We start from the raw sequence: 21,014 nt of genomic DNA on the forward strand, positions 1-21,014 counted from the left end.
TGATCTTGCATTAGTGCTTCTTCCTATTATCCTTCACTGCATTTTCAAATCTGCATTTCCTCTCTTAGTTCTTCCCCTAACAGCCTACTTGTTCCTCACCACTACACGGCCCAGTACTTCTTTGATCTGCATTTCTTTCAGGGATCCTGCTCATTGCTTAATGTGTACATGGTTCTCTTTGCTGCTTCAGTTTGCATTGTTAAAGCAGCCATCATCAACTCCACTTCATGTATCTTGGGTAAGTTTGTCCAATATTTCTAAGGGATCACCTGGTGCAGGTGTTCCTTCCCTGGCCTTGACTGGTCCTTCTTAAAATGTTCATATTTCCACTGCTTTGAGTGCTGCATAACACTAAGCTGAACTAAGGCCAAAGAGAGTATGAGAGAGAGGGCATTAATCTGGTCGGTATTTTCCACGCAACGAAAAGGAGTGTTTGCAAAACCTAGAGGCAAGTGATGAAAATATTTGCTTGTCACATAGCTCATGGCTACTTATTCTCAAATTAATTTCGTGCACAGTCCCCACTGAATGAATTTGGTCTCTGCTTTCATTGAGCAGTGACACTGAGGTGCTAGAGTGTGTCCAAAGAAGTGCAACAAACTTGGTGAAGGGTCTAGAGGACAAACCTTCTGAGAAGTGGCTAAGGGAACTGGGGTTGTTTGATCCGGAGAAAAGGACTCTGAGGGGAGACCTTCTCACTCTCTACAACTGTCTGAAAGGAGATTGTAGCAAGATGAGTGTTGGTGTCTTTTCACAGGTAACAAGAGATGAGACAAGAGGGAACAGCCTGAAGTTGCACCAGGGGAGGTTTAAATTGGACATTAGGAAAAAACCGTCCACTGAAGGTGTTGTCAAGCCCTGGAACAGGCTGTCCAGGGCAATAATGGAGTCATGATCCCTGGACATATTTAAAAACCGTGTAGATGTGGTGCTGAGGGACATAGTTTAATGGTGACCTGGCAGTGTTGAATTAACGGCTGGACTCAGTGATCTTAAGGTTTTTTTCTAATCAAAAAAATTATGATTCTACGAGTCTATTATTTAAGTGGACCTAATTCCATGGTAAAAAAGTACTGGGCTGTTGCAAGTGGCGGCTAATGAATCTAATTTGGAGAGGCAAAGCCTGCAGCTCGGCTGCTCCACTCCGCGCCCGGAAGGGGCGAGGGTGTTGGGGGTAGTCCGGTGGGCGGCCTGCTGACCTTGAGATCCGGTGGGGGGCGCCAGAGAGCGACAACAACAAACGCCCCCCCCCCACGTCCGCCGCCGTTTGCCGGGGATGTCGGCGGCGCTGATTGGTGCCGTCGGCGGCCCGCAGCGATGAGCGGCGTTTCGCCATTGGTCCGCAGGTGCCGATCGGGGTGGGGAGGGGGAGACGGAGGCTATATGTGGAGGGAGCAGAGCCGGCGGAGCGCATGCAGTGGGGACAGCGTGTTAGGCGGTGGCTGTGTGTCCAGGCGTGGGTGGGCTGGTTGTGTGGGCGGTGGCCGGGGTACGCGTGTTTGCCTCAGCCTGTAGCGTCAGCTGCGATTCTCCGCCGGCCGCAGCGGCTGCTCCGGGTGTCCGTGACGGCGGCGGCGCTGGCTGTCCTTAGCCATGCTGTGCTATGTGACCAGGCCGGACGCGGTGGTGATGGAGGTAGAGGTAGAGGCGAAAGCCAACGGCGAGGACTGCCTCAACCAGGTGAGGGGCCGCGCTCTCCTCCCCGCTGTCCTGCTGCCTTCCCGGGGCGCGAGGGCTCGGGAGGTGTTTGGCAGCGGCGTATGTGGGGTCAGTGGTGACCGTTGGGCAGCGGGGAGCGTTGGTCCCCGACAGGCGCGCACCGGCTTTGGCGGAGGGAGGGCAAGAGGGGCGCGAAGAGCGGGGCCTCGGCGGTGCGTGTTCTGGCCGTTGAGGGCGGCGGTGGCGCGTGGCAGGGCCGTGCGGGGGCGGCCGCGGGGTGGGGGCGGGGAGCTGCCGCCGCCGCCGCAGTCTTCCTGCTCTTCTCTGGCTTCTTTTTTTTTCCTTTTTGGCTTTTTCCCCCACCCCCTTTGATTTTATTACGCCCCCCCCCCCTTCCATTATGGATGCTGAGGTTGCTGCGTCCCCCCGCCGTGGGGGCTCCGGCCCTTCCGCTTTACAGCGCCTTTTGGGAGGGCGGGCTTCGGCCTCCCTGCTGCAGCCCGTTCCGTTCCTAAGGTGGGGGGCGCGCATGGAACCCACTTGGCTGAGGTGACGCCGCCCAGGCGGTGCCGGAACGGTCTCCGGGGCCTGCTGGGGCCGTGCTGGCCCAAGCTGCCGTCCAGGTGCTTTTGCTCTTCTGTTACCGTCGCCTCGCTGCGGCGGCTGCCGTGAGGATGCTGGAGAGGGCCAAACGTAGCAGATCAGCCTGTTGGTGGCATCTAAATAAAACTTGTGGGTTGTACTTTTTTCTCATTCTGGTCTAGAAAGTGTTATTGGCTGTGATGTTGACTCCTCTGGAAATCCGCTGTCTAAAGTGCCCTACCTGAGGGTGAGAAAGGGAAACAGAATTTGACCGTGGAATTTCATGTAGCGTTCAGCTACTAGAGAAATTCCCTGTTTATTCTTACTATTTGTCTACACGCTGTTCTGTGTGCAACTTAAAAATCCAATTAAGCAATCTTTATATAAAGAGCCTGACAGAATGATGTATTTTAAGTGAGCAGTCTGAAACAGTACTTGGTTCAGATAATACTTTATATCATTGTGTTGCAGCCTCGCAATAAAGAACTTCTTATTTCAGGTTTGCAGAAGGTTGGGAATAATAGAAGTTGATTATTTTGGACTGCAGTTCACTGGCAGCAAAGGGGAGAATTTGTGGCTTAATTTGAGGAACAGGATCTCCCAGCAGATGGATGGTTTAGCCCCTTATCGATTGAAATTGAGAGTCAAGTTTTTTGTAGAGCCACATCTTATCTTACAAGAACAGACAAGGTAAGTTAAAGATAGCTGTAAGTAGATTTAACTTACTTGGTTTCAGTTTCTGTAACTTATGAAAGTGATTACACATTCGTTTTATTTATTCTATTTGGTAACCTTACTTGATGTTGCTGTATAGTTTTGAAACCTTAAGTGTTGTTTAAATGTGTAATTCCTTTTTTATTTTTTAAAATAATAAAGCTGGTAATAATGTAGGTATCATGTAGCTACCAGTAAGCAATGAGTATAGGTAATTCCATGAGCACTTGGTGCTGAAAGAAACTAAGCTACCAGTAGCAAATTATTTATATGGTATTTGTGTGTCCGATAGTAACCTCTCTTCAGTGGTGTTACTCTAGGTCGTTTGAAACCACTGGTTCAGAAAGGCAGGAAACAATTCCTCCCACAGAGCAAAAAAACTTGCTGAGTTCCTTTTTGTCTGGTATTATGTTACACTAACTTTCAAATAGCTATGGGCCCTTTGAGGCTAGGAAAGAAACAGCTGTTCAGCTTCTTCTGTGAATAGTTTTAACTACATTGCTTTGCTGTTAGCCAGTTGTAAGAATTAAGTCTTCTAAGATTAATAGTACTTGCTTTTACTCCTTGAGTTTGATTGCCACATGAATTGCAATTGAGCTGTCCTTAAAGTAGAGCACATATCTATTTAATCCTCACCTTTCAGCAGTTTTTTCCTGTTAGTTTTAGATAGTACAGTTAATGTAAATGGGGTAGACTGAAATGAGTGTCTATATGGTAATGACAAAACATGTTTGACTACCACTTTAACTTGGTACTTTGAAAATTAAGACCATGGATACAATATGTCTGATCTGCACAGAATATTTGTCTCAAGAATTATGTTGTAGGAAAAAGGGTTTAAGTTAGGACCATGCACATGTTTTTTTGAACTGATGTGCAGGGGAGCAGCTTCTGGAGTGCAGGGACTTAACCATTTGGGCTGAAGTTTCTGGGATGTTAAGGAGTTAGCCCCTAGTTGTCCTATGTAATAGCTTTAGATAGGCAGGTGCTTTCTAAGCAATTCCAGTTTGGATGTACCTTATTTTTGAAAAGATGAATTGAATTCTCTGTAGTATATCTTTGGGCTTAAAAAAATTTGTACTCCTCTTGAAATACTCTTAGTGAGGATAAGTATAAACCCAGATAATGAAAAGTGTTTTTTCGTGTAGAACAAAGGGAGCAAAACAATTTTATAACTGATGTTGCAGCAGAGATTGCCCTGAGCTTATTTGCATCTCTCCACACAGACCAAATCAGAGTGCATCTGAGGAAACCTAAAGCTGACATGATTGGCATTTTTATGCTGTCCTTGATGAATGTTTACCCGATTTTTGCAGACACCTGTGTTCCTGCCTTCAACACTGTCAGTGCAAGACGTGGCAGGTTGTGTAAGTTAATAGAGGGCTTGAACTGGTGAAACATACCCCAGGGGCCTAAAAGACAGGTTGTGTGGGGAGAATAACAGCTTGTATGCATACATCAAAGGAGCAAGTGCTTGTCCACTACAAAGATGGTGGGGTAAGCTAGCTTTTATGCATGAAATGAGAATGTCCTAAACTTAACATAATACCAAGGCACAATCATCAGAAGAGATGTATTAAAAATCTACTCTGGAAATACTCATCTTGGAAAGCAAGCAAGCATTGAAACTAGAATTTAACATCACACTGTCTCTGAAAACATGAATAGTCCTGAAGCCTCAACTAAACTGTTCCGATGAGACCTTATTGCTGTCTACAGCTACCTGAAGGGAGGTTGTAGCCAGGTGGGGGTTGGTCTCTTCTCCCAGTCAAACAGCACCAGAACAAAAGGACATGGTCTCAGGCTGTGCCAGGGGAGGTTTAGGCTGGATGTTAGGAGGAAGTTCTTCACAGAGAGAGTGATTGGCCATTGGAATGGGCTGCCTAGGGAGGTGGTGGAGTCACCATCACTGGAGGTGTTTAGGAAGAGACTGGATGGGATGCTTGGTGCCATGGTTTAGTTGATTTAGATAGTGCTGGATGATAGGTTGGACTTGATGATCTCAAAGGTCTTTTCCAAACTGGTTAATTCTATTCTAGTCTTGTCTACATCCTGAGGATTTTTAGCATTCCTGCTAGAAATACAAGTTGTAAACTAGTTTGCAGTAACTGGCTTCTAGTTGTATATGCCCAGTAGTCTGTGGGTTGCAGACCTAGATTTCCATAGTGCCTGTGGTAAATGTGTATTTCAGTGGGGTTGACAGTTTTAGTAGATTAAATTTTATGCTGGGGTCTGCTTGAGGATTTGCATATATATGTAACTGTTTCTTCACGTTGGTTGCATGTAAGCATTTGTGGTAACAAGGAGAAGCTGAAAAACTTGTTAAGCCTGTCACTGAACTTTACATCAATAGTTATGTCATAGGCTTGTAAGGATTAGCTGTACAATTGGAGCACTGACAGTTTGTCTTATCTTTACTTACAAAATCAGTGTACTGGTTGACAAATCATGATGGGTATCCTTGGTTCCATTTAGCAGTTACGTGCACAACTGATGTAGAGGGAGCTTCTGGCAGAGTTGTTGCCTTCTAGTCCCTTGTGTGTAGAGCACTGAGGAAATTTGTCTTGCTGCCTCTGGTGTAGTTTTTAGATATAAGTCAGATGCATGTTGAGACTGCTTTTGGAATCTGGGAAGCTGCAAGTAATTCCAAGTTTTGTTGTGCTTCATGATGATTGTAGTGAATGTTGTGACCGAGTTGTTTTGTCTATACTTAAGAAGCTTTGTTAACCTCAGTCCAATTGCTTCAGTAGAAATCCTTGTCTTGCACTTCAGGTTAACACTCAGGAGTATATATCAATTTAACATTCAGGTTTCTATAGCCTATGTGAAAAGCTATCTAGTAACCCAACATCAGTCTTCTGTTATCTTTGTTGGTGTGAGATCCAGTAGAAGATCAGGACATTGTGCATTTTTAATCTTAAGCAAAGGAAGCTCTCTTATTACTGAGAGCAAAGACAGCAAGTTATTTGTACCTTTGACCACTGTAGCAACGATCTGCCTTCACCAGGCCCTTTGTGAATGGGAGAATTCATGGAAGGAAAAAGCCTTCCTCCTACACTTTCTTTCCTTTTACAGGGCTGTAACTGGTTTATTTCTGTTTTTCTTTGGATTTCAGTTTCAGTTTCTAGCTTAACTGCATGGTGCTGAATTTTTGTGGATTGGAATTGTTTTCAGTGGAATCAAAGTGCTTCAGTGCAAGAATGCTTTTCAAATTTAATATGCTGCTGTCAAATAAGAGTTGTACAAACAAGTCTGAAATGTGAATGGTGTGCTTGTGTAAAGGAGTTGGAACAACCTCACATTTTTTTCACTGGAAAATCACACTGAGTTTAAAAGGACTGATACCCTTCTGCTTAAGAGACAGATGTGATGGTCCCAGATCTAGATTGGTTGGGTTTGATGATCTTAAAGGTCTCTTCCAGCCCCAATAATGCTATGATTCTATAAACTTTTCCTTATGTCATGTTTGTTTTCTCTGCTTATGTATTTCTTGATGGAATCATAGAATTGTTTTGGTTGGACACCACCACATCTCTATCTTTTAAATACCTCTACCCCTTTCCTGGCCTATCTTCCAGGGCTTGACAACCCTTTCAGGAAAGAAGTTTTTCCTAATATCCAAACTAAGCTGCAGCTGTAGTTTGCAACTACAACTTGAGGCCATTTTCTCTTGCTTGGGAGAATGAACCACCCCCCACCTTGCTACAAACTCCTTTCAGGTAGTTACAGGGAGTGAGGTCTTCCCTGAGCCTCCTTCCCTTCAGGCTAAAGAATCCCTGTTCCCTCAGCTGCTCCTCAGAAGACCTTTTCTCCAAACTCTTCAGCTTCCCTGCTCTTCTCTCGACCTGCTCAAACACGTCAATGTCTTTCTTGTAGTGAGCTCCCAAACTAGGTAATGCTACAGTTAGTTAAAAAACAAAAGGCAGGTTTAGTCAGTGATTTATGGGCGTTCGGTGTTTTGGGGTTTGCGTTGACTTTTCCAGCGAGGAGCTGGGATTTAGAAATTATCCTTCACTGATCAGATGGCTGTGATAGGGGGAGAAAAGGGGACTTACCGCGGGGCGCGGAGCGGTGTAACCCCAGGTCAGAGACCTGCAGTAACCTCAGCTTGCGGCTGCGGCAAGTCCCGGCAGGTCGGGCAGCGCAGCGCAGCTCCCGATTGGCTCACACCGTCTCGGGGCAGAAAGTTCTGCTTGGCCTAAAAGCATTCTTTGTGAAACTCGGGGCTGAGAGGTCTTGAAACTTGCATCCACCGTCACAACGAGAGTGTTTGCTGAGCCGCACAAGAGGCCTATTGTGCCAAACCCTCATCCAGGAGAACAGTGTATTTCAGTGTGGCAAGATAAAGTTGACATTGCAGGAACTGCACGGAAGCAGAAGTAATCCAGAAGCAAATAATTTTTTGACCAATGTAACATTTACCCAGATGTACGTCAAAATGGGTAAAGTTACTTGTCCTGTGTAATGTGACTGAAAATCCAATATTCCTATATAAGCTATGACAATTTAACATCTCAGGTGCTAACAAGCCATGAAATTTCACAAAGCATGCAAAAGAGCTGTATGTTGCCAGTCATGAGATGGGTAATTGTTTTGGAAGCTGTTGAAAAGTTGTATGATGTTTGCCAGTATGTTAATTATATTTGCAAAGTACCTTGGGTTTGCATCATTGTCCAGGTCTAGTAATTATAATTAAGAACTGTCTTGTAAAATAGTTTGAGCAGTTAGATATGTGTAGAAGGTAGAAAATCTGAGGAACATGCTGTTATCTTACAGCACTGGTTAGCCAATGCAGCAGTGGTGTGGTTTGTGTTACAATGCAGTAAAACAGTCTGCTGTAACAGGCACCAGGGTGAGTTTAATGGATCTGTTTGTTTAAATTAGGGCTGAATTGCAGCTGGTAACCTTTCACCCACTTCACTGAGAACAAGTAAGATGCTGAAGAGCATAATTGTAACTGTGATGGCTTTGCTTTTTGTTATGGAGTGGTCTTACCTGCTTTAAAGAGCATTATATTATATTGCTAAGGTACTTTTATCGATGTGTGTACAAGAATAACATCTCTTAACTTTAATTCTCCTAGACCCAAGAGTTACAGATTTGCTTCACAGTAGGAAAGAGCCTTAAGCTGTGGTAAGGGATGTCATACCCCAAAGAACAGACATTTCTTTGGGATGTATGCTACGACTTCATGCTAGTAGTCTAGCAAGAGAATGGGTTGTTTTGGCTCTATTTCTAGTTAAGGAATTATAAGTTGTATGTAGGAACTTCATGGCTAAAGGGTTGGGATTTGTCACTTTTTTCAGTGGCAGTAAAGTTTAGAGCTTAAAACTTTCAATAGAATCTTCAGATATCTCATTGCCCTGTTTTCCTTTCCTAGATTGTAGTAGAAACAACGCTTTCAGTGCACAACTTTGAATCCTGATGCACAGAATTGTCTTCAGTGAGCCAAGAAAGAAACTAATCCTGTATTGTGTATTACTCCACACTTCTCATAGCACTTACCAATTCCACTGGCAATAATGAAGTGTCCTGTAGGGATTTCATTGTAGTGAAATACTGATGTCTGTTTCTGGTAGTGGTTTTCAGTATAGTCAGCCTGCATAAATGGTTTCAGAGAAAGGCAAAAGGCAATTGAGGTGATCTCTAGGTTTGTGACTTTAGTGGCATAGTTTTCTGTGAAATTGACTGTCTGCTGAAATCTCCTTGCAGCTTTCTCTTTTTGCAGCATTTCTTTCCAATTATTTGTGCAACTGAAATACATTAATCACAGTATACTTTTGATTTTACTGAAGGATTTAATGGGCACAAAACTTAAATTGTATGTAAAGCACTGACACAAAAATGAGGATTCAGAATGAATATAAAATTATCAGTATATCTGAAGAAAGCAGGGCATCCCATTCTAATTCTAAAAATGCTTTTTCTCTTCAAAAGGAAAAATCTGCCTGTGCAGTGACTAAAGAAGTCTAGTTTTGGCAAACTTCATGTTTTCTCCTTGAATCAAGTACTTGTGTGCTGTTTTGAACTATCAAGCTCAAAGGAAATGTTCTGTAATTGAATATACAGGAATATCTAGCTAGCATGAGTCCGGAAGGGGAACTATAGGGCTGGTTTAGATTATATAGACTGCCTTTTGTACTAATGCTGTCAGACCACAAGTGAAATGGAAAGTTCTGTTCGTTCTTAAAGCTGCCACTTGCTGTTCAATGTCCCAACATGTCTGGCATGTTTTAAGATGATGAAGAGCCACAACTGTTGATGATTGGCAAAGTTCAGACTTTTGGACTCGGCAGGGAAAGCAACACAAGCCCCACAACTATGGGTTCAGACAAAAGGTTTTACTGGAAATTATACAATACACAGTTACCTTAGTCTGTTTGCAGAAAAGCAGCAAAAATGCAAAAGCAGCAGAGGCCAGTGATTGAATGGTTCCCTCCATCCAAACACACAGAAGCCAGCACAGCAGAAAAGACCTAACACCCCAAAACCCCAGAAACTGGAAAAAGCAACCAGAACAGGAAGCCTCTTGTTACAATCTGAACTTCAAGCTCCATGATACTTTGGCTGCAGCCAGCACTTGCATTTTGAAACTGGCAGGATGGCAGCAGGGTATTGACTATCATCTGCAGATTCAACTCAACCCATGACATTCTCCACCCCTTATTCTATACCATCTATGTCATGCCCAGCAGCAATTAATATCAAACAATGTACATCATATGTCATACCACTGTCTCCTCTCACTCAAAATGACATCTTTGCAGTGCACAGAATATTTCTCCCTGGAGATGCTTTGGAGCTCCATTGTGATCCAGTACCATCTGGATCAGTCCATGACCAGTCCAAATAGTGGAGCTTTGTTTCCACCCTGGGGCAGTCAATTCTAGCCACCTTCCACCTATCCGAGTGAAAGCAAACTGTAGCTTGTGTTGCGGCGCTCTGCTTCCAACACATCCAGGTGCTGGGACCCCCATGTCACACCAGAAACACAAACAGGTTCCACCCTTTGTAGTTTCATGGCATCAGACTACACTGTGTGCCTGTATCTCCTAAATGTTCATATTCTTATGGGTCTGCACAGTCTGGAAAAAAAACGAGTTGTCCTTCTCCATCTGGTTGGAGGCAGGGCCCCTCTAATTCTGACTGGAATTACTTGCATCTTGTGTAGATGTTTTGGGAGTGCAGGCAGATGAGCAGCAGTACCAGCTTGTCTGCTCTTTTCTACTGGAAACTGAGGCAGCATTATTCTGGGGAGAATTTCCATGTAATTCATGTACTTATGCAGCTTATCCCACTTTATTTTCCCCATTGTCATGTAAGTAAAACTAAAGGGTATGCTGTGGCATGTCCCTCACAGATCTTCCCCAATGGACAGGGAAGCACCTGCTCCTCATGGCTGAAACATGGGACCATCCCTGTGGGGAGCATAAAGTGCTCTCTTGGATTTGCTCAGTTGTGTGGGACAGTTCCTACAGACCTGGATGAAGAGAGACTTCCCTGCATTGCCAGAGCCTGCTAGTCATGTCATCCACTCTCTTTGTCCATGGCCATCTTCTAAAGTGAGAGATAAAAAGACTGAGTGACCACCCCTTGTTCTGCTTCCCCTTCCCATGATGACCTTGACTGATCCCATCCTTTACCAGAGGGTCTGCTTTCCTTAAGTTTCTTTTTCTGTACAGGGGCAGCTGGTACTGGTACAGGCTGGTTCTCTGGTGCAGCTGCCATGCCCATTGGTCTGTCTGTATGCCCAGAGACCTTCTCTTGCCTCTGAGCACTCTGAACAGTGATGAGAAGGGCTTAAGAGGCATGGGCCAGACCTCAACACGGTGATTTTTTGTCTCTTGGGAACTTGTGGGCTGACAACAGACTTTCCAAACATTTCACCAGCTTGCCAGGGTTTTGGGTGAAATTCCAAACCACAAGAGGTGACCACCATCTCGGTGCTTGCCAATACTCTCACATATTCTGCCTCTCATAATTATCTAGCCTCAGGACAGGTCTCCAAAGGGTGTTCTTGGAAAAGATCTGTATTCCCATGGTCAAGACCAGGCACACACACATTTAAGAGACATGGCAACAGAAGCAGCCTGGCGTTGGTGTGCCAAGGATATTCAAAACCATCAAAAGGTGAACAAGTGTTCTCTTTCATGTCAGCTGTGTCAGATTACTGATAAATTATAGTACTGCATGCAGAAACCATCTTAAGAACCAGTGAAATAATCCACTCATAATATCAAACATGCCACTAAACAGCACAGTACCGCCGCAGCCTTACACTGTTTTTCCAAGGTGACAAAGAGTACCATGGAGGATACCATAGGGAGAACAAGTTGGAAAAATGCATAAGAGCAGGAGTGTAATCAAAAAAGGCAACACAGTAAAATGAATGCCTTGACATGAAGGGGAATATACCAGAACAAATACGGGGTGAATAAATCTGCTCTAGCAGAATGGAATTCTATTGTTATTTCAACTTGGCACTTGGGCCCAGACCTCATGTTGGGTGCCAAATGTGGACTGTCCTGGGTTAACACAGCCCACTCTCACAAGCCTTCCTCTCTCCCCACACAGAGTTTTACTGGAAATTATACAATGCACAGTTACCTAAGCCTATTGGCAGAAAAGCGTAGCAAAAATGCAGAAGCAGCAAGCAGAAGCCAGGGATAAAATGGTTCCCCCCAGCCAAGCATGGAGAAGCCAGCCCAGCAGAAAAGATCCAACACCCTAAATGCCCAGACACTGGACCTATCAACCAAAACACAAAGCCTTTCATATCACAATCCGAACTTCAAGCCCCATGATACTTTTGCTCTAGCCATCACTTTCATTTTGAGACCGGTGTGACAGCAGCATGGTATAAAACATCAACTCAACCCATGACACCCTGTTTCACTGGCAAGTTCTGTTAACTAGTTTCTGACCTCTTACAGGAGGGGTTTAGGCAATGGACTTGGGACAGCAATGGTTTTGTTAGGTGCAGACCAATGACTTTGAAATGGACTGTTAAATATAGGTGGTTTTGTCTGTTTTCTGACTTAAAAAATTGGCTTGTCATAGTGCAAGCCAGGATGTCAGTTTGCATAGCTTTAGTTACTTTCCTCTGCCTATCCCTCATATGTGCTATACCTTTGGCCCCAGTGAAAAATGCAAGGTGGCTTACTTTCTGAGGTACCTTCCCCTAGGTGTGATACAAGTCACTTCTGGGAAGTTACTGCACACTACTTGATGTGATGCAGCTTCACGCTGTACCTTAAACTTCTTTGTTTCACACTGTCATCACTGGCCTTTTAGTACTGGGATGTGACAAAGCCATACCTCCACTGCAGTTTTTTCTTTAATACATCTGTATTTGCAGGGATGATCTTTTTTTCAGCTCCCTCTTGCTGTCAATAAGGTCTTCCCAGAAAGGGGAGAAGGCTGAGTTTTTCCTCTGTAGTCAGTGCTGTCATATGCATAGAATAAAACTACAAGCATTGAGTTGTAGTAGCTGTAAATGTGTGTCAGCTAATGAGAATAAAATTGTCAGATGTTTCTTTAAAATACTGTGTGTGTAATTAATACATAGTTATGATGAGTGGAAAACCTGGTCTGATAGTGACAGAGGATCAAAGGTGCAGGAAGAGAGTAATTTGTTTTACGAAGTGTTGATTGGTATTTAGGCACATGCCTACCATCTGAGTTTTTTGGCCAGTGCTTTAGTTATTCTCAAATACTTTAGATCTGTGGACTGAGCCCCAAAAGGAGTGTACATAATTTCTGAGGCCCAAGCCACACAGAAAAGAGTTAAGAATCAGGTCAGATAAAGGCATCAGAGCAGAGGTTTGGGACTTCCTCCAAGAAAGCCTAAACAGTGGAGACAACTATTCTGTCTGAAGTTACGGTCCTCTTGCCACTGAAGCTCCAGCATGTCTCAAACTGCTTGCAAAGGCAGATGTTGGAGCTGTGACTTGCTGCAGGAAATGGGTTGTAGGGCAGCATTTGGGATAATTCAACACCATTTTTTTTTCCTGATTTCAAAAGTTCTGGATGGGGGGCATCTTTTGGGGGAGAGTATGTTTGCAGCTGCAGCATTTACCATAGAGCTAAGAGTAAATACAAATTTTGCAAGCTATGTAATTGTTCATAGTAATGAAGAAGTAGCTCTGTTTGCCTTGCTACACATGGAATTGAAGGTGCTGCAAAAGGATGTGTGTAAGATAATATTAAAAATTGCTGTTTGAAGGAAAGCAAATCACTTACTAGCATCTTGAATTTCAGTGATGAGTAATGCAATACATCTCTTTAAGAAAAGTAGGCTGTGCTTTATTAGAAAAGTAAAAAGTCAGTGTCCCATTACTATGGATGCTATGACACACATTCCTGTGGGCTGTAGGCTTCATTTACTAAAAGATTTCTTTTTTTTTTTCAGTGATACATAGCCACATCATCTGGTTTCCATAAATATGTTAAGATTTAAGAACAAATGCTCATTTTTATTGTCTTCCTTGAGGCAAGATACAGACGAAGTCACAGACTTTAAGGCAGACTGCAGGGGAAATTACCAGCCTGCTCTTAAGTGTTGTAGGAAATTTTGAGTTGTCTAATTACCTGATCTATTAGATAAATAAGAGCAGATTTGTGAATTTTCCAACTAGATGTCAAACCTGCCTGCATCCCAAGCCTGAAGAAAGGTTTGTCTGACAAACATGCTTACGCTATAGGTGTTTTTCTATTTTATTTTACGATATATTTTCAGATGTTTAATTCTGTTAATCATGTTGCTGGCCAAACCACCATCATCTTTTGGTGGCAGAGGTTTCAGCTGTGTAGAGAAAACAAGCTTCTGTGGCATGACAAATGTTCACCTGCTGGTTTCGTCACAAATCTGCTTTTCTTCAGGGTAACTTGTAAATGGCCACCAAGAAAATTTAAGCATGTGAAACTAATCCAAATACATTTTATTGATGTTTTACTCATGGAATTAAAATTACTAGTTGGCCTTAGGAGTTAAGCAGTTCCTAGTCTCATGATGTTAAAGTGCTCATTTCCTATAACAGTGCTTTTAGATACTACCTGCATTTGTAGCCTCATCTGTGTAAGTGAATAATAGGATGGGGCTCTTTCCCTTGTGCCAGACTTTCCTCTGCTTGGTACATTCATTGCAAAATCTTGATTACCAAACATCTGATACACTATTTGATTAGTGTCTTGGTTACAAACATCTTGTAACATTTTGTGAAGGCAAACATTTCTGATTCTATTGCAGGCATATGTTTTTCTTGCATATAAAAGAAGATCTTCTTGCTGGTAATCTTCAGTGTTCTTCAGAGCATGCAATTGAACTTAGTGCGTTGTTGGCACAGATGAAGTTTGGAGATTATAACCAGAACACAGCCAAGTACAATTATGAAGAGTTATGTGCAAAAGAGCTCACCACTACCATTTTGGAGAGGTAAGATTAGCACAATGATAAAACCTTCTTTTTTGAGACCAAAAAGTTCAGATTTTTGTTAAACCTCATAAGTGCTGATTGCTGATCTTGTGTTGTCAAAGGTAATGATAAGTACTTTTGGAGGTAAATATGCAGGTTGTATTTTGAACTGATGTTCTAATTTCAGTTCAATTTTCAGCTCAATTGTGAGTATTTTTTTGTGAAAAGCAAAAACTACTGGACTCCAGTACTTGGGGAAATAGGGGAAATACAGATGCCTAAATACTGCGAGCAGGGTAATCAAATTGCAAGTATGCCTTAAACCTACACTTGTGGAAGAAAGCAAAAAGAATTTATTTGGCTCAGTATCCATAAACTGGGAAGTAAACAGGGTTCCTGAGACACCCTTGTAGATAGTTCTCAATATCAAGAAACTTTGTGTGTCACAATTTCTGTAGGTTTTTGTTGGGGTTTTTTGGGGGGGGGTGTTTTTGGTTGTTGGTTTTATTGTTGTTTTTTTTAATGAACTTAATGGTTGTTTAGGCAGTTGTGTTGTGGGAGTCTTAGTTGGAAAGCCTTGATTACATGTAGCTTTTTCATTTCAAAGCAGTGTCTCCCAGTGAACATTCTCAGGACGTTTTGGTAATTCTTAATTCCCTCTGGTTTGTGATTACTGGAAATGTGTAGCCAGATAAAGCAAGTCAGGAGCAATTAATCTAACTAGGTCATTTAAAAAAAAAAAAAGTTAAAACAGGCTGCTAACAGTAATGGCATCAACTTGATTTTTTCACCTGTCTTCAATCTTATCAACAGCATTATTGCAAAACACAAGGAGCTAGAAGGTCTCAGTCAGGCTTCTGCTGAATACCAGGTTCTACAGATTGTTACAACACTGGAGAACTATGGGGTGGAGTGGCATTCAGTGAGAGACAGTGAAGGGCAAAAACTCCTTATTGGTGTTGGACCTGAAGGCATATCCATCTGTAAAGATGACTTCAGTCCTATCAACAGGTATGTGTTTTGTGGAACCATTTTCATCTACTTTTCTGAAGTACTGAGCATGCCTGTCGTTTTACATAAATATGCAAAACTGCTCTGTGAATCACTGAAAGGAGCTATCGGAGTCTAGGGTCTGAGGTCGCTATCTGCTTATAATTGAGATGACAGCTGGCCTTAATGCTCTTGATTTTTTTATATGCCTTTTAGAGGCAGCATATTCAATCCAGCATTACAGACAACAACTGTAGATCATTGTAACTTCTGATGAAACTGCACTGTAGCAGTTTGTGGAAAACGCCTTTATCATCCTTAAAAGTTAAATAACCTTTCTTGTTTTTATATTCCTTTACAGAATTGCTTATCCTGTTGTTCAAATGGCAACTCAGTCTGGGAAGAATGTCTACCTGACTGTTACCAAGGAGTCTGGTAATAGTGTAGTTCTCTTGTTTAAGATGATTAGTACAAGGGCAGCAAGTGGACTCTACAGAGCAATTACAGAGACACATGCATTTTACAGGTCAGTACTGCCACTAGAGGCAACTGCTGATGCTTTTTATTGCAGTATTTGAATTAAGTGCTTAAGCATCTAGCAGCCTGACTGCACCTCAGTTCTTTGCAATATTTCATTCTTTGCAGTCTCTACTTTCCTCTTAAGTCCAGAAGCTGAACAGGTTTTTGCTGCTTTCCATTTTGTGGCATGGGAATGCAAGACAAGTAAGCAACATTTCTCAGTCTACTGCAATATATAACAACTCTTCAGAATTTAAACTTAAAAGTGTTTTTTGGTACTTCATAAACAAGATGTACAATTTTTGTCCCCATATAAGAGGGAGGACGAGAGTGCAAAGGAGATCAAAGATCCTGTCCAGAATATGTAGATGCAGCTCATATGCACATATGGTTTTTCTCCTTTGTCTCCTCCAATTGCTAGAAGTTATTTGTGTGCCACCTTCCCATCCCATGTATTTTAATCCTCCTGCAGTTCCACTGTCATTGCCCATATTCCCAGGACTTCGTTTTGTGCCAGAAGCTAGCCACTGGTTCTTTCTATCCTGTTGTTCTTTGAAGCAGGAGTTCTAGACTCGTTGGTTGTGTGCTGATTTTTTTTTAAATCTCTTTTCATTCCTACTCAGGTCCCACATTGCTAAGTAGAACTAAGTATTGAAGACAATCCATTTTTGTATGTATTTTTTGAGGAAGCACCTTCAGTCCATCATTACAGACACCTGGAGTTCATTTTCACTTTGAAAGTGCAACGTAGCAGTTTGTGGAAAGTGCCTTTATCCTTAAAAGCTAAATAACCTTTCTTTTTTTATATATAGTCATTTATAGGATTGCTAAGCCTGTTGAAATGGCAAGTCAAAGACACTTGGAGTTTTCTAACTACCACATACTGGTTTCAATTACTTTAAGAGAAGAAATGGACTTAAAGCAGAGGAAAATATGTACACTAGGCAAAAATCTGTCCAGCTTTTCCAATTAGATCATTTCAGTAGTTACAGCAATTAACATCAACCAGCTGTCTTTCTAACCACTGATTATTTTTTGGGCTTGATGTTAAATGTGTCTCGTTCTGCCCTGTGATTACGTGCCATTCCATTGCTGCTTTGCACTCTTCATACTTTATTTCCAGGCTATCCAAACATAACTTCTTAAATCAGTCTTAACTTTTTGATATTTGGCTCTGCTTCTAACTTCTGCTGTCCTTTGTAGTTTCTGGTTTTATTTGTAGCATAATTTTAGTTAGGCAATAGCATTTGGCTATAAGCTTAGATCTTTGATCTTAGACCCCGTGAGGCCCTGCTGGGTGTTTGCATTTTGTTTTCTATGTTGTCTAGGGAAGTGAATTGACTTAATAGGCTTCTGTAGATTTTAACTGTATCACAGAAATGTGACAGGCATGGTTGGGGTGGCTGAAATACTCAGCAGCGAATGCTTATGGCTTAATTCTCTATGCTGCATTCACACTGGTTCCCTTCAGATGATAGAATACTAGTATGTAAAGTACTGTGTGGAAATTTGGTTGAAGACATTACTTGACTATATGCTAAATTCTTGAGAGCATGTCTAAGATAGAGCTGTTAGGCCAAAGATTAATAATTGGAATTCTTTAATGCAGTGTTTGGAAATTGCCATGTAAAGAGGTGTTGTAAAGCTGAACTCTAGATTAAGCAAGTGTTGGCTCTTTGTATAATGTGTAAAGGCCCTTTCCATGGGTGGCTCTTAAAATAACTGTCACTTTTCTACTTTATACTTTTCAGAGAGTTGTCACACAAACAGCATTCAAGAGCTTAGTTTGGTTGAATTTCAGTGCTGTTACTTTTAACTTCAGGAACAAATTATTGTAGGGATAATTTTAGTGGTATTAACTAACAAAGCTTGCATTTGTCCTGTTGTTTTATAGGTGTGACACTGTCACCAGTGCTGTCATGATGCAGTATAGCAGAGACTTAAAGGGCCACCTAGCATCTCTATTCCTGAATGAAAACATTAATCTTGGTAAAAAATATGTCTTTGACATTAAAAGAACATCAAAAGAAGTTTATGATCATGCAAGGCGAGCTCTTTACAATGCTGGCATTGTGGATCTTGTTTCAAGAAGTGATCAAACCCCACCAAGTTCTCCCCTTAAATCTTCAGAAAGTAGCATGAACTGTGATAATTGTGAGGGTCTTAGCTGCCAGCAAACAAAAGCTCTGCAAGAGAAGTTGCGGAAGCTGAAGGAGTCCATGCTTTGTATGGTGTGTTGTGAAGAAGAAATCAATTCAACCTTTTGTCCATGTGGCCACACAGTATGCTGCAAGACCTGCGCTGCCCAATTACAGGTAATTGCCATGCTATTGACATGTGACATACCAAACACTTAAATTTTTGTTTTTCTGAATATCTAAGAGTTATGGATTAAAACATTTATGTTGATATTCTAGTAAAACTTACTTTTTTAAAAAATACCTGTTCGGATGATGTTGGAAAAGGTGAGCTTTCGCTGTGCTAACCTCACTGCCGTGAGGGGAAGACTTAGCTTGCATGTTCCTCACACTGGGTAACATTAAGTTTGGAGATGAAGGAAAAGTGCTGTTATGTGTGCATGGAGGGAAGTCTTCAATAAGTGTAGACACTCAAAATACCAAGTAAGCTAATTTCCTAATGTTTTTCCTTTCCAGTCATGTCCTGTTTGCAGGTCTCGTGTAGAGCATGTCCAGCACGTGTACTTGCCAACCCACACCAGTCTTCTCAATCTGACTGTGATATGATCTACGATCTACTTTAAACCATCATGTACTCTTTAAACTGCACTAATATGAAACACAACCATCGATTGTGAAGAAGGCATTCGCTCTGGCACCTATCCACGATCAAAAGCAAAAATACTGCATTTCTTCACATAGATATTCTTCCTTCAGCATGTCCAGAATGGTTTGGGGCATCTTTTGAGAGCAGAGCATAAGCAATTCATGTTAGGAGAAGGCTGTATAAGTTTGTAGCATGGCAGCATTGCCACAAAGTTTGGTAACCTGGAGAAATGTGGTGCACCCACATCAATATACCCAGTGAGAGCAATGCAGCCTTCTGTTTTACACTCTCAAAATCCTTTTTTAGTACTGGCATTCCATTTATTTTAATAGTGAGACTGGCTTTTACAAATATCGGTTTAGTACGGCTCATAGTTTCTGCTTTTAGTAAACTGCTTTAAAGAGGAGAGAACTTCTTTTAAAAAATGGTTCTTAAACTAAAGTTACAAGGCTTCAACAAGCAGCTGTGTTTTAACTCAGAATTCTATTAAAGAGAGAATAATTCTGAGATCATAGCTTTGGAAGAGTGGGAAGGTTTAATCTCAGCGTGGAGGGTGGGTCAGGAAAGTATGGCTGGCAGCGTCCTGTGGCAGCGTTAATACGAGTTCACTCACAGTGAAACTCTGGATGGGCGATGCACTCCCACATTTCCCACATCTGGTTTGCCTGATCATCTTGGAGCTGCAGCCAGCTGCCCCTTCAGTTGGCTTTATTTTTGGAGACTGATTTTAAACTGTTAAACATGTACCATTAATTTCTGAAGTAAGGGTTGCGTATAGTTTTAAATGCTTTCTTCAGTTAACATCTTTATTGGGTATGTCATTTCCTGCTAAAACTTCTTGATCTCCATCCCCTCCTACTTGGGCATTTTGGGCTCTGGTTTCCTAGTGTATTTCCCAGGGTACAGAAGGAACTAGAGGCTGTGTTTGGGTGCAATACTGGCTTAATCAAAGCTAAAAAAGTACACTGTCACTTTACTGAGATTTTCTGACTATACTTTCATATTGCCTTAATGTAGCAGTAATGTGTGTTTATGCATCTGTTTCTTTGCACAGACATTTTGTCAAAATATTAAAACTCTACTTTTTTATGACACATTAGCATATAAACCTTACTCAAAGAGGGTATTTATTTTTTCACTTTGTAAAGAAAATTTTGTTTCCTCATGAAGCAAGAGCTTTGTCCTATATTGTAGGCAACTTCTGTCTTTTTATATTCAGGTTAATAAAGGACTTTAAAAATCTACTTTTGTGTTATCAATAAGACTTCAGTTTTGTTCTGAAATTCATCTGAGGCATTTCTGAACTGAAATACAGTATGAAGTAGTTTCATGTTTACAGTATTGAATGTTGTGTCCTGGCTTAAGAGGTAACATTTGCTCAGGTGTGTACAAATTTCCAGGGAGGGAAGGAAATAGCATGGTATAACCACCTTGGTCAGGCCCTGTACGTGGAATAGCTAACATATGCCAACTGTAAAACAGCCTTTGGAATTAACTTTGTGAAGAACTTCCTGCAGTAGATTGTCCAAATATGTGGGGTATGTTCCAGTGAGATGAGAGAAACACAAAATGTCATTTGAGAGTTGGAGTTTTAGCAGAAAGTTCTTAATTACAGATGTGTCAGTGTGGTTTTGTATTTACTAACTTAGGACTCCACTTTTCTTGAAGAGATGGTGCTTGATTACTTCCAGTGTGGTCTCGGGCATACCGCCCCACCAATAAGCTGAAGGATGTAAGACGTGCTGGTATCCAGACCAAAGCTCTCTGGAATCCTCAGGAATTTACTCTGGCAAGTGTGAACTGAAGTCACTTAAAAAGTTGTTGTGACGCCCTGTATGACCTTTGCAAAGACAAAACTGGTAAATGAGTGTTTTTGGGTAAGACTATCCAGCTTCAGGTATGACTATCCAGCTGCTGTGCCAGCGTACAGTAGTGCTAAAGCAAACCTTCCCTGCTTCTCAAGATCACTTTGTTCTGCACTGAGTTGAGTTAGTAACATTAATCCATCATTCTACAGCAGCTGGATGACATAGATTGTAAATTAATACAAATAGGTGTTAATATGGGCATCTGATTTAAAACATTCAACCAGATCAAGCTGTTAAAATTGGCAGGCATTAACTTCAGGTCCTTCTAATTAAATTGGCTCTGTAATTAGACATCCCTAATAAAAATAATTCCAGTAGTTAGAACTCTAATCAAGGGGGGTTATGACATGTTATAATGGCATCAGTGGAATGCAGGCAAAGTGCAATTTTGTGAAAGTACTCTGCCTAGTCTTGCAAAGCTTCTCAGAGAGAATGGGGCAGAAGTTGAGCTGCAGGTTCAGATGGGTCTGGCAAGTCCTGGTTGT

General features: G+C 41.9%; 1 protein-coding gene across 1 annotated transcript; it reads left to right on the plus strand.

Moving 5' to 3' along the window:
* The first annotated feature begins 1,413 nt into the window (after positions 1-1,413).
* MYLIP (myosin regulatory light chain interacting protein) lies at positions 1,414-19,903 on the plus strand. The gene is made up of 7 exons (XM_054164272.1): positions 1,414-1,680; positions 2,741-2,931; positions 14,204-14,389; positions 15,182-15,379; positions 15,720-15,884; positions 17,772-18,192; positions 18,532-19,903. Exons 1-7 carry the CDS (start codon positions 1,594-1,596, stop codon positions 18,619-18,621), a joined length of 1,338 nt encoding a protein of 445 aa, XP_054020247.1. The 5' UTR covers positions 1,414-1,593; the 3' UTR covers positions 18,622-19,903.
* The last annotated feature ends 1,111 nt before the right edge of the window (positions 19,904-21,014 follow it).

Source organism: Dryobates pubescens, chromosome 9, assembly GCF_014839835.1.
Source record: "Dryobates pubescens isolate bDryPub1 chromosome 9, bDryPub1.pri, whole genome shotgun sequence".
In the NCBI taxonomy this organism is placed as follows: domain Eukaryota; kingdom Metazoa; phylum Chordata; class Aves; order Piciformes; family Picidae; genus Dryobates; species Dryobates pubescens.